General features: G+C 51.7%; 1 protein-coding gene across 2 annotated transcripts in view; it reads left to right on the plus strand.

The window, feature by feature from the left end:
* TTBK1 (tau tubulin kinase 1) overlaps positions 1-13,725 on the plus strand; it is a 113,867-nt gene that overhangs the window by 66,935 nt on the left and 33,207 nt on the right. For both annotated transcript variants that reach the window (XM_054024430.1, XM_054024429.1), the window contains 3 exons: positions 1,450-1,669; positions 5,928-6,103; positions 10,436-10,994. In XM_054024430.1, coding sequence (XP_053880405.1) covers positions 1,450-1,669; positions 5,928-6,103; positions 10,436-10,994 — 955 coding nt within the window. The remainder of the gene's footprint in view (positions 1-1,449; positions 1,670-5,927; positions 6,104-10,435; positions 10,995-13,725) is intronic.

Raw genomic sequence — 13,725 nt, forward strand, 5'->3', positions numbered from 1 at the left:
ATAGGATTAGGTACAGAAGCGTTGTTCATTTGGCTGTAGAGATGAAGTGTGTATAATACGGTGTGCCTAAGTCACTGGACTGCACCTGGATCCCGAGCATTTGTCTTGTTGTTATCACCTTAAATGTTCTACTGGGAACGTTCCCCTGGTTACGCTGTTACATTAGGAGGGTGCTGCACATGACGTGGTGCGTGGCACTAGCCGTTGTGCCAGTGCACATTACACGGTCCCTGGTGCTCGCCAGAGCGAGCCTGTGCTGATACACATTATGCGGTATCTGGCTTTCTCCAATGGGGTCCGTGACTCTGGGACAAAGCTATTTAGATATTTAAAAATGGCCTGGAAAAACTCCTCCGACGGGAGATTGAAAAGATTGGGATTGCCTGTTTTAGCGAGGTGGTGAATCAGAGGGGCTGTGACAACAGTCATTAGAGCAATGAAGGGCTCAGAAAAGGGGGGTGGGATGTTCTCTTCTCCCTGCCTCACAGCATTAGGATAGGGGACAGTCAGTGAAATTGAAAGGTGGCAAATTCATGACCGATAAAAGGAAATGTTTTTTCACAGAATGTGATTAACCTCGAACTCCTCATCACAGGAAGTCGCAGAGGCTGGGAGGTTGTCAGATGAAAGAGATTGGATGTTTATATGGGTGGCAAGAATATCTAGCGTTCTAATAGCGAGTGCTAACATGTTCTGGCAGGGATATTAAATCTTGTATTCTGGGGTTTAAGCCGATCTCTACCTGTTAGAGATCAGGGTAAAACCTGACATGTGGGTAGATTAGCCCACATCTGCCTCTTCAGGATTCCTTCGCTTTCCGCTGGATCATCAGTAGCGACCCCTGTCCAAGACAGGAGACTGGAGTAGGTGGACCCTGACTCGGTCCTGTCTGACACTTGCTTTGAATAGACATGTGCGGGTGGGATGTTTAGAATCTTCCGAGTGGTTTAGCAGCACAATCCAAGAGGAGGCAACTGGAATTTTCTCTGAAGTCACCTAGGTGCTTGTGAGAGTCCTGTCATACCTGGATGACGAGCACCTGCTCCGTCCCACTGGGTAGGACAACATGGGTAAGGTTTATGGAGCCCCATTGGCTTGAGGGTAGGGGGACTCTTCCCCTACAGCAGGCTATTCCCTAATTGTCCATTCTGGGGAGTCCAGCACCTTCTCTGAAGCAGGGGTTCTCAGCCTGGAGGTTGTGACTCCCAAGAGGTCATGTATAGGTCTGGGGGACTCCCTTCCTTTGTTTGTTGCTAGAGGGGAGGAATTTCGTGAACTTGTTGTGGCATGGGTTGCAGGCCTGGGAAAGGTTACGACCCCTGATGCAGCCAGCCTGGCAGCTCCTACATATGGCATGGGGCGCTGAGGCAGGTCCATGGTGCAGGATATATCAGAGTCCTGGTTCTCTCTGTGATCAGAGTCGTTGTCCTGTCTTGATGTCCCCCGTAGGGTGGTTAACGTCACTCCAGTTCCTGGGGACTTGCTGCGTGAGAACACTGAAGATGTCCTACAGGGTGAACACTTGAGCGACCAAGAGAATGCTCCTCCGATCCTGCCAGGCCGGCCAGTGGAAGGGCTGGGCCAGGCTCCTAACATGGCCTTCAACGAGACCGAGGTTTGGGAAGAGACGGACGTGAACCGCAACAAACTCAGGATCAGCATCAGCAAAGTAAGGAACCTTCCTCTTGTCCGGCAGTGAGATGTACGTGCCCAACTCAGGCCATAGATTTAAAACCAGAAGGGACCACTGTGACCATCTGGTCTGACCTCCTGTATAACAGGCAGAGAACCTCACCCAGTGGGTGCTGCCCTGAGAGAATTCTTTCTCCCTGCTTCATGTGTGATGCTGTCTAGCCTAAAAACTTGTGGTTGAACTAATATGTGTCTTTGAGACATCCCATTTTGGAAGATTTGCCCCATGCCTTGGGAAGCTGCTTTAGTATGAGACATCTTCTTCCTTTGTAGGTACTTATAAACCAAGATCAAGTCACCTCTTTGTCTTCTCTTGGATAAGCTGCATAGCTTGAGCTCTGTAAGTTTCTCACTGCTAGGCAGGTTTTCCACACCTCAAATCATCCTTGTCGCTCTTCTCTGAATTGCACTTCGAGTTTTTCAGCATCCCTTTTGAAACCAGAAATGGGCCCAGTACCTGGCAGTGGTCTCACCAGTGAGGTAATATCACCTCCCTACTCCCACTCAATATTCCTTCATGTTAGCCTTATGCCACAGCATTGCACTGGGAGCTCATGTCCACTTGGTTTTCCCCAGGATCCCAAAGACCTTTCATCACTGCTTTCCCAGACAGAGCCCCCATCCAGTAAATGTGACCTGCATTCCTTGCTTCTAGATGAATGACCTTGAATTTTGTTGTTTAAAAACACATATTACTTAATTACTGCCGTCTCATCAAGTGGTCTAGATCACTCTGTGTCAGTGACCTGTTCCCATCGTGATTTACCAGCCCACCAATCTTTCATCATCTGTTCATCACCAAGGCTTTTATATTTTCTTCCAGATCATTAATAAAAATGCCAAATATTTTTGGACCAAGAACCAGTTCCTGCAGGACCCCACTAGAAACTCTCTCATTGGATGATGATTCCACATTAACAGTTAGGTTTGAGATCTGTCAGCCAGTTTGTCACCCATTTCATATGTGCCATACTGATTTTTAGTGCTAATTTTTTAATCGGAGTGTCATGTGGTACTAAGTCCAAGTATATAATGTCAATGTGGTTATCTTTATTAACTGGACTTGTGATCTTGTCAAAGAATGATATCAAGTTCATTTTTTCCATGAAGGCCTGTTGATTGACATGGATTATATTCCCATCCTTTAGGTCTTTGTGGATTGAAACTCATATCAACCGTTTCATGGCTGTGCCTGGAATCAATGGCAGGCTAACTGCCCCGTCGTTACTCGGGTCATTCCATGCATGCCTTTTATATATTGACACGGCATTAGCTTTCTTCCAGGCCTCTGGAGCTACTTAGTATTCTAGGATTTATTAAAAATTAACATCACTAGTCTGGAGAGCATCACAGCCAACTCATTTAAAACTCTTGGATGCAAGTATTGTGGACTGGCATGTTCCCTTTAGAGACTGGTGTGTAGTCCTGGTGTGCAGGATCATACACTAGAGTGGGGAAGCTTTGTTTCCATCATGTCTTACATTCTTATGTCCATATTGTGGAAACCATATTCCACAAAAATCTTGCATCTGAAGAAGTGAGGTTCTTACCCACGAAAGCTTATGCTCCCAGTACTTCTGTTAGTCTCAAAGGTGCCACAGGACCCTCTGTTGCTTTTTACAGATTCAGACTAACACTTGATACTTGACACCACAAAAATCTGTAACTCCTGGTTCCAAAGGTCACCTCAGCTTTTTCTGTTCTTGAGAGCCACCAAATATACTGCAGCTTCTCATTCGGGCCTGAGACGCCCCTGAGAGCCCCGGCACTTGGTGGTTTTCCTTGCGGGTGCTCATTTTGGCTCATGCAGGAGTTATGTCAAAATGTTAGTGTTGGAGCAAATGTTGCTGGTCTCATTTCCCTCTCTGGACTGCTCCAGTTGGCAGCCATAGACATTCCTTCCCGACGGTTTCTTTTGCTCGTCATTCTCTGTATTCCCGCTGGATGGTACCTACAAGGTACTGGGCTTGGAAAACTCGGCTTCCCCTATCATGCCAGTCTGATTTCCTTCAGAGATAGATGTGAGTTACACCAGGAGCCTTCATGTCAAAGGGGGAATTCAGACCTCCTTTCTGCACAGTAATGGTACATCTTGACAGTGCTGAATGCCAGAGCACTGGTGAGCCATGCCGGAAAGCTCACCCACAGATAAGAGAGCCCTCTTCAGGAGCCCCAGTCTGACCAGGGGGACCGTCCATCAGTCTGAGTGGGCTGTTGTTTCTTGCCAGTTTCCAGGAGAAGCAGTTGAGGACCTCCCGCAGGTGGTGAGCACCTGGAGCTCCCAGGGACTTCAACAAAAATTGCAGTTGCTTGACACCAAGCAGGGTTGGGGGCATAGCATCCCGCCCCACGAAACTCAGGCCTCTCCTTTTCTTTCTGTCAGAGAACATAAGAACGGCCACACAGGGTCAGACCAAAGATCCATCTAGCCCGCTACCCTGTCTACCGACAGTGGCCAGTGCCAGGTGCCCCAGAGGGAATGAACAGAACAGGGACTCATCCAGTGATCCATCCCATTCCAGAGGCTGTAGCTGGATGCTGCATGTTTTCAGATGAAAGGACACGGCAGCAGAGCTTTGCAGATGAGTCCTCAGCCCCTGGGCAGGAGGAGCTGCTCCTGCTCACTATAAGTAAGCTCCCAGCGGCGTCGCTGCTTCCAGGCTCAGTCCCAGCCTCCTGTGTTGCTTCAGCACCAGACTGAACGCTGTGGCAGCGTCGGAAGCTCTCCCTTCTCCGCTGCTGTCTGCACCACTGCTGACACCACCACTGTTCTCCTGGGCACCCTGTCCTGCAGCCCTGGGGCTGCTCTGACTCCCCACTCTTGTCTCCCCCGTTCAGGCACCAGCCAGACCTTGCCACTGTTCTCCACATCTCTCAGATCCAACCCTTTCTCTGTCTCCCAGCCAGGCCCTCTGCAGCTCCCCCCTTCAGTACTGCAGCCACCTGCCTCTGGCCTCCCTGCTCCCTTCCAAGCTATGCAAAACCCTGGGCTGAGATCTGCTTCCCCGTCGGCCGTTACTCTGACCAAAGCCTCCCATTGGTCTCCCTTTCTCCGCTGCATCAGGCTCCTGGGCCTACAGCCCTTTGCAACTCTGTCCCGCGTTCTTCCTCGCCGCCCCTTGTGCAGAGAGCTGCCTCCTTGGACTAGCCCACGAAATCACTGCCATCTCCTCCAGACCTGCTTCTCCTGTGATCGCTGCAGGAAATCGCCAGCCGATCCCGGGCAGATGCTCAGCAGGGATGGCAGGTTCATTATTTAGCTCTTCGTTTCACACACAGTCTAAATGATCTCTATCCCCTGGCATATGTCCACGGTCAGACCTGCTCTGCACACACACAGTTTGTACCACTGTCTCTTAGGGGGCTGATTTTTCACTGATGGGGCATACCAGTCCCACCTCAACTGTGGACGCAGGTATGCTGTTAAAAAGGTGCCTTATCCCAATCTGATTTATTCCCATTCCTCTACAGAAATAGCTACACCAGTGTAACACACCGTTACCCGGTGTAGCCGCATCCACTCTGGGGGGCATTATCTGCTGTACAGTTCCAGCACGACAACCTTTGTACTCCTCTTGTCCTCCCTCCCCAGTTCCCTCCTGCTTGTTACACTCAGGTCTTGTGTCGATGGTAAATTCTGTGGGGCAGGGACCATCTGCTGCCAGCACAACAGGGCCCAGGTCAGACGTGGGCCCTGAGCACTGCCAGAAGATGAGGGACTACATAACACCCAGCCCCTGCCAGAAAAGCGCCCTGGTACAGGAGCAGGCTCTGGGCAGCCACGCCGGGGTCCCGGGCAGGCAGTGTGACAGAGATGATTCTCCCTTGCCCACCTCGACTCCCTTAGCTGCTGCAAGAGTGGTTTTTTTAAAGCGAGTTCACTCCAAACACACGAATAGATTCGGTTGAGGACGTGCATGAAGCTGAGCCAGAAAAGATCCTCTTAGTCTGAAGTAAGAGGGTCCACACACGGTGTTATTCCAGGACAGCTGTTCTGCTTTAAAATTCACACCCTTCCTTCACGTGGAATAGCTTTTGTGTTGACAAGCCCCTGCGTTCCTCTGAGCACAGCCAGCACAGGCCGTGAGAGGACAGCTGTGACTGTATTGTTCTGGAAGGAAGAGACGGGGGAGATTCAAACCCAGAGCGAGCGTCCCAGGTGGTGAGCCGTGCTGGGTTCTCCCCCGTGTTTGCCATCAGCTCCTTGACGTTCTCTGTGTTTTTCCCCCATACAGACCCAGTGCATGATGGAAGAGGAACAGAGAAGTGGTGTCTGCCCCAGCTCCCCGATACGGGCGCCTCCAGACTCCCCTACCACTCAAGTGCGCTCTCTGAGATACCGTCGTGTGAACAGCCCTGAGTCGGAGCGCCTGTCCACTGCCGATGGCAAAGCAGATCTACACGAGAGAAGGTTTGCTCACACACCACAGCATCCCTTTCTGCTATGCCCTGGGAAATGAAGGGGGTGTAGCAGGATTTGTTACATATTGTAAAGTATTTTTCTTCAGCCTCAGTTTCTCTCTGGCTGTCGGTACTGTTATTGGCATGACACGCTAGGCAGGGGCTGCCTACGTAGGCTCCTCCTCTTCTTCGCCCCTCTATAAAGCCGCCAAGTCTCTCTTGTGAAGCCTGGAGACGTTTGTGCGGAGGACGCCTGGCTGGTTTGCTAGCTGACATCTTGCTGGCATTGAGAAACAAGCCCCGGATGATGCCAGCTCTTCTACACTCAACATGCTGCCGCTCTCCCAGCTGGAAACTCAGCGAGTCCGAAGGGCTGGCAATCGAGGGCCGGGCCATTCTTGAGAGTCACAGTAGGAGGGTGGCTTCGGGGGGAGAGGTTAGAAGCTCTGGGATAGCAGGACAGGTGTGCAGAGGGGTTGCTGGAGGCTTGGCAACAGGAAGGGGGGATAGGGGTCAGTCGCTGGTGGGGGCAGGGAGTTGCAGGTGGAAGGGCAGGAGGTTTGTTAGAGGAAGGCAAAGGTGAGTCCAGCAACTGGAGAGTGTTCCCAGCCCATGGCTGGCAGCAGGAGGGAGGTGGGAGTGGACCACTAGCCACACAAATATGCCCCACCACTCTGAGAGTTAAATGGGACACACCTAGACTGGGGTTTACCTTGCTGTCCCTGAACGTGCTCGTTTCACCAGTTCACCTCCTGGCTGGGGGAGCGCAGAGAAGCGTGCTTGTGTGTGCGCACAGCACACCGGGAATCTGGAGCGCAAGCCCTGACTTCAAGTGGCAAAGGCCACAGGAAAACCTGGTGTGAGATCCGTGGGGAACGAGGCCACACTGGCCGTGATGAGGAAGTGGAGCAGTTTAGGGTAGAGGTAGGAAATGAGTGTGCCGTGAAGTTTGGCACTGGGGCCATTCTGGTGTGGCTTGGATAGAAATCTGAACCCGCTGATGACACAAGGACGTGTGGGATCACCAGGATTCAGACATAAAGAACAGGAGTACTTGTTGCACCTTAGAGACTAACACATTTATTTGGGCATAAGCTTTCGTGGGCTAAAAGCCCATCGGATGCATGCAGTGGAAAATACAGTAGGAAGATATATATACACAGAGGACGTGAAAAAAATGGGTGTTGCCATACCAAGTGTAACGAGACTAATCAATTAAGGTGGTCTATTATCAGCAGGAGAAAACTTTTGTAGTGATAATCAGGATGGCCCATTTCCAACAGTTGACAAGAAGGTGTGAGTAACAGTAGGGGGGGAAAATTAGCATGGGGAAATAGTTTTTACTTTGTGTAATGACCCATCTACTCCCAGTCTTTATTCAAGCCTAATTTAATGGTGTCCAGTTCTGCAGTTTCTCGTTGGAGTCTGTTTTTGAAGTTTTTTTGTTGGAGAATTGCGACTTTTAGGTCTGTAATTGAGTGACCAGGGAGGCTGAAGTGTTCTCCGACTGGTTTTTGACTGAATTATCACACTGGCATCAATATTTCCCTCTCTGGAAGAGGGCACATGGTTTGTGGCTCTCAATGTGGAAGACGCATACTTTCACATGCACATTCACCCAGGTCACAGAAGGTTCCTCGTTGGTCAAGACCTTACCAATTCAGAGTCCCCCCGCACTAGGTCCATAAATTTCATAGAAGTGACCTTGGACTTGACTGCAGCAAGAGCCTATCTACCTAACAAAAGATTCCATGCCAAGGAGACCCCATAAACCAGGTCACCCTCAGACCTTGGACTGCAGTAGTCCAAAGCTTGCTCCTCCTTCCTTGGCCACAAGGTCTCATGCACACACATGAGGCCATTTGCCAGGCTCCATCTCTATTGCTGTCAAACCTGGCTTCCGCCAGTCTCCTCACCAGCAAAAGTCAGCATCATTGCCAAAGTAATAATTCTGTCCAGAGTTCTAGCCTCTCTGGTCTGGCGGACAAAACTTGTAGAAAGTTTGAGTGGGGACTCCTTTCCTCACACCTACATCCTGAAGGGACTTCTTAGATCCTTCCCACCATTAGTGAAGCCAACCCCTCAATGGGACCTCAACCTCATTCATTCATCTCTCACCAGACCTCCCATCGAACCTTTAGCCACATGCTCTGTGTCCCACCTCTCGGTGAAAGTTGCCTTCCTAGTTGCCATCACAACAGCTAGAAGAATCAGTGAACTAGGAGCACTCATGGCAGACCTACCATATATACCTTTCATAAAGGAAAGATCCCTCTTCACCCCCACCTGGAATTCATCCCTAAAGTAATTTCAGAGTTGCACATGAGAGAAAGAACCCACTTACCAATTTTTTTTTCCAAAACTACATGAGTCTGATAAGGAAAGGCCGCTTCATTCTCTAGATGTCTGAAGAGTGCTGGCCTTTTATCTACAGAGAACAAAAGCACTTAGAAAGATGCCTAGACTTTTTGTGTCAATAGCAGAGAAATCAAGGTGTCAAGCTCTATTTGCACAGAGACTTTTTAAATGGATCTCTGGCTGCATTATCCTTTGCTACCAACTAGCTCGCATCCCTCTCCTGGAGGGAGTGAGGTCTCATTCCATCAGAGCACAAGCAACCTTTGCTGCATGTCTGAGAGACGTACCTCTACTGGAGATATGTCGGGCAGCCACCTGGAGCTCCTTGATCATTACGCTTTGGTCCAGTCTTCTACGACAGACACAGCTGTGGGGACAGCAGTATTCCAGTCAGCCATCACTTCTGTGCCCTCGCACCCATCTTCTGTTTGACTGTTGCTTGCAAATCTCCCATGTGTGAACTAGACATAGGGACCAACAGACACTGCTACTAAAAATCTCCAGACTCAGGCTCATGGTGCACATGCGTAGTCACATGTGGAAGACAGATAGGGGCCACACATCTTGAAGGGGCCACACATCTTGAAGACCCTCCAGTTACAGATAAGTAACCTCCATTTACTTGCCCTACACAGTAACTGGAGTTCTTTGAGATGTGTCCCCCCTGTGGGTGCTCCACTACCCAGCCTTCTTTCCCTTTGCTTTAGAGTTTCCTCTGAGGGACTTTGGGGTGGAGAAAGAACTGAGGGGAGTTCACCCATGCAGCCCTATATGGTCTCAGTGTAGGGTATGAGGATGTGTAGGGCGCATATGCGGGCCAAATGAGCATTGCTACTGAACATCTCTGATCAAACATGCATGGGGCGCATGCGCACCTGAAGTCAAACTCTCATAGACTTTAAGATCAGATGGGACCATCGTGATCATCTAGTCTGACCTCCTGCACACTGTAGGCTACAGACCTCGCCCACCCACTGCTGTAATAGACCATAACCTCCGACTGAGTTACTGTAGTCCTCAAATCATGGTTTAAAGACTTCAAGTTATAGAGAATCCTCCACTGACACTAGTTTAAACCTGCAAGTGACCCGTGCCCCATGCTGCAGAGAAAGGCACAAAAAACACCCCCCAGGATTTCTGCCAATCTGACCCGGGGGGAAATTCTTTCCTGACCCCAAATATGGCAATCAGTTAGACCCTGAGCACGTGGGCAAGACCTGCCAAACAGATATCTGGGAAAGAATTCTCTGTAGTAACTCAGAGTCCTGCCCATCCAGTGTCCCGACTCCAGCAGTCGGGGATTTTTGCTACTGGCAGTTGCCGATGGGCCACATGCCATTGTAGACAGTCCCATTAGTTGGGGTTGGTCCTGCTTTGAGCAGGGGGTTGGACTAGATGACCTCCTGAGGTCCCTTCCAACCCTGATATTCTATGATTCTATGATCAGACCATCCCCTCCATAAACTTGTCAAGCTCAATCTTGAAGCCAGTTAGGTTTTTTTGCCCCACTGCTCCTCTGGGAAGGCTGTAAAAAGCCCTGATATGAAATGAGCATCTAGTATTCCCTCTGTCTTCAAGGCACTTTTGTAGTCTGGGTTAGAGGACTGGTCATCAGGTTACAGGAAGCATGGGGCCAGGAAACTACGGTGCTCCTGTAAACAGACTGACCAGAAGGAGAGCAGCCTGAAGGGGTGTTTCCCAGTGGTGTGTAACTCCCATAGTCTCCTTGTAGTCATTTAAAAGGAAAAGACATGAAGTTGGCCCTAATCCTAAAGCAATTTGTAGGGGATTTCTTTATATCATTGTAGGTTCTAGTTACATGTTTTGGGTTAAGCTGGGTTATATATTGCTTGGGTGTATGGCAGAGAATTGGGAAGGGATCACATGGGTTTTCTGAGAGACCACCTGGGTTATGTGTTGGCTCCTAATGTCCTTGTGATCCTAAATCTTGGCTCAAATCTTGGTTTCTTTGTCTTGTTTTCAGATCTCGCGTGGACTTACCTTGTTCCCCTTCCCGGCTGGTGTGTTCCTCCCAACCAGCACAGATGCTGTCCATCGACACTGGCCAAGTAGACCGTCAGGCGAGCGGCAGGATGGATGTGTCTGCTTCCGTGGAGCACGAGGCCCTCAGCAATGCTTTCCGCTCCGTGCCGCTGGCGGAGGAGGAGGACTTTGATAGCAAGGAGTGGGTTATCATTGATAAAGAGACAGAGCTGAAGGACTTTCACCCGGGTGCTGAGCCGAGCACTTCTGGAACTACAGACGAAGAGCCCGAGGAGCTTAGGCCGATTGAAGAGGGCGAGGAGAGGAGGCGATTGGGGGCAGAAGCTGCCGTCCGGCCGAAGGTCCACGATGGGAGAACATGGGGGATGCAGCCTGTGACGGAGGAGGACAGTTCACACAGGCACGAAGGACACTGTCAAACGGTATCTGACACCAGACCCGAACAGCAGCCAGGAAGCCCGGCCCAGTTATCGTTACACTCAGCACCAGCTCTCCGACAGCACAGACGGGAGTCCGAACCGACTGGTCCTCAGAGACAGGTAAGACGTGCAAATGAACCGCAGCTCACCCACTGCGCTGGTCTCCTTCTCTGCCCCGTACCCTCCTTGTCTAGCTTAGGAAAGGCGCCATCTGGGCAAGCCCCTGCTGCACTCGGGTATTTTGCTGATCCCAGCATTGGTGCCTTTGTAAACTCGCCCTGTCCAGGCTGACATGCCAGAGGTGCTCCCAGTACTGGTCAGATCACACCAGTGCTCAGCGTGTCTTGTGACCATCTCCACCTGCTCCGGGTCCGTTGGAGCCGTGTCAGGGCAAGGGCGGGCGGAAGATGAGGCGCTCGTCATGGCAGCTGGGTGCGTCAGTGAGAGCAGGCAGGGTCATCTCTCAGTCCCCCGCCCTGGACCTAGGCAGGCCAGAGGCAGCAGCGGTGGTGCTCAGACGGTCTCGGATCTGACCCAGGGCCGGCTTGGGGCAGGTCACAAAACAGCTCTTTGAAAATGAAACTTGGTTAAGAACACGGAAGTGTGTACGTGAACTCCCCTCCCCCCGGTAATCACCATCTGTCTGAACAAACACACACCTGCAGACATACACACGCATACACACACGTGTCTGCATGCACATACACACCGCAAAGCAGATGCCCAGACCTGTTGTTGTTAGGGGTGGGTTGTTTGCAGGCGTGCTCGGTAAGTGCCCTATGTCTTCCAGACGTTCAGGAAAGGGCTGTCCCCACGCCAGGGAGAGTACAATGCTAGGGACAGATGTGCGCTTCTGCCAGGGGCTGGTATTCGCATGGCCGTGAGGCTCCCCGAGCAGCAAACTGACCCAGGGACGCTCCCAAAGACATGCCCAGGACATAGTAAGACCACATCTCGCCCCATGGGACCCTCCATCGGGCCAGCGAGCAGTCCCAGGTGACCCATCTTCTCCCAACCCCTCGAGGCCCTGCACAGTGCAGTCTGCCGGGCTGTACCTGTGGACATCTGTGTGCTGCTGTGTGGGGCTGTAGCCACTGTGCGTGGATAGAACCACTGGAAACAGTCACAGGACAAACCACGTGCAGGGGGCCAGGGACAGGCGCACGTCGAACCTGTGTCAGCTGCAAGCTCTGCTGTGCATCTGCTCCCGGGAGCTGGGCCTGCAGTTATGGGCGAGGGCTCGCCAGGGACAGATACAGCAGTGGCAGGAGACCCGGAGATAATGGGCTTGTGGGTAACTTGCCAGGCGGCCCCAGTCTCCAGCGGGCTGCCAGATGCAGTCTTCTCCCATGTTCCTTGTGCACCAAATCGCCCCTTCCTAGCCGCTCCCTGAGTGCCTGGGCTTGGATCCAGGTGCGTGGCCACTCAGCGCTGCCGGCCAGGGCCGGGTTTGGTTGAATGGTTGGTTTTCCCTCTCACTTCCAGCCATACTTTGCTCCTACAACTGCCTCTCGGTGCACCGCACAGCTCTGAGGGGAGGACCGTGCACTGGGCAGTCATGCAGCCTCCACGGACTCCTGCGTGAGAAGTGAATGGGTGGGGAGGAGGACGGCAGCTGGGAGGAAAGCTCTCCGTGCCAGCCCTGTGGTGGAGGAAAGGAGCTGTGTAGAGCTAAGGGCCCTGAGCCCCGCATGCTTTTATCCAGCCCTCCCTCAGAAACATCTGGTGGGACTTGGCTTGCGCCGGCCTGGCAGCTGGCTGTTCCAACAGCCCGAGCAGCACTTGGTGAGTGGAGGGGCTCCGTCCGCCCAGCACGGCCTGCGTGCCGTGAGCTAAATCCGGGAATCCTGAGAGTCTGTGAACGCTCTGACCAGGCAGTGTGCATGCGAGTGCATCTGCTGAGCCGTGCAGGGTGTCTGCGGAGGTGCCACTCACTGCAGGACCGGCTGGCGATAGCCACAGGTGTTATTGTGTAGATACTGGACCCACTCCTGGTCCCACTGAACTCCCTTGGACCTCTGTGAGCCTGGCCTCCAGTTCTGTTTGCTCCTTACACGTGAGATTAGCTGCAATCCTGTCTTCTTATAGCAGTACCTTCCTGGAGTTATCCATTTAGCTATCGAACTACCGTCCTGTCCCAGCGTCTCCCAGGTGTTGGAAAGGATGGCGGTCTCTCGCTCCTCCTCTCCCAGGGGATTAGACTGCCCTTACGAATGACTGAATCTATCAGAGTGTGGTTGCTGCTAGTGTGTGTGTGTGTGTGTGCGCGCGCGCCTGGCTTTCTGTTACTGAAGCAGGAAGGAGCCTTTATCCAAACCCAGATAACAGAGTCCAAAAGTAAAAATGTCTCAAAGCAGCAGGTTAATTTCACGGACAGTGACTACAACCTTCCAGTTGCTGCCCAGGATAGAAACACAAATGCATGTGTGCTCCGGGATTTTGGCTACCGGTCCCCTCTGAAAACCTTTGCACACTTTGCCATTTCTTGGAGCATGTACCTCATTCTTGCCAGCGTGCCAGGCGCTGTGCACTGAGTGAGGCATGATCCTGGGGAAGAAATAGTGCGTGCTCATGTAACTAAAGGCCGTCTCCTGGTGCGTGCACACAAGGGGGCAGCTCTGTATCTGGCATGTCATGAGTTTCAAGAAGCGGATAAAAACAGTCCCTGTCTGAGGAACTGACACAGAGAGGAGAAGACACTCTGCATAGCCCGTGGTGCTGTTAGCTATTCTTCTTCATCTTCATCTTCCCCAGACACATGTCACTGAGTTGGAGAGGGATTTTTCCTGACCTATTTGGTCCTGCGTTGAGCAGGGGGTTGGACTAGATGACCTCTTGAGGACCCTTCCAA

Source organism: Malaclemys terrapin, chromosome 3 (assembly GCF_027887155.1).
Source record: "Malaclemys terrapin pileata isolate rMalTer1 chromosome 3, rMalTer1.hap1, whole genome shotgun sequence".
Lineage (NCBI taxonomy): Eukaryota > Metazoa > Chordata > Testudines > Emydidae > Malaclemys > Malaclemys terrapin.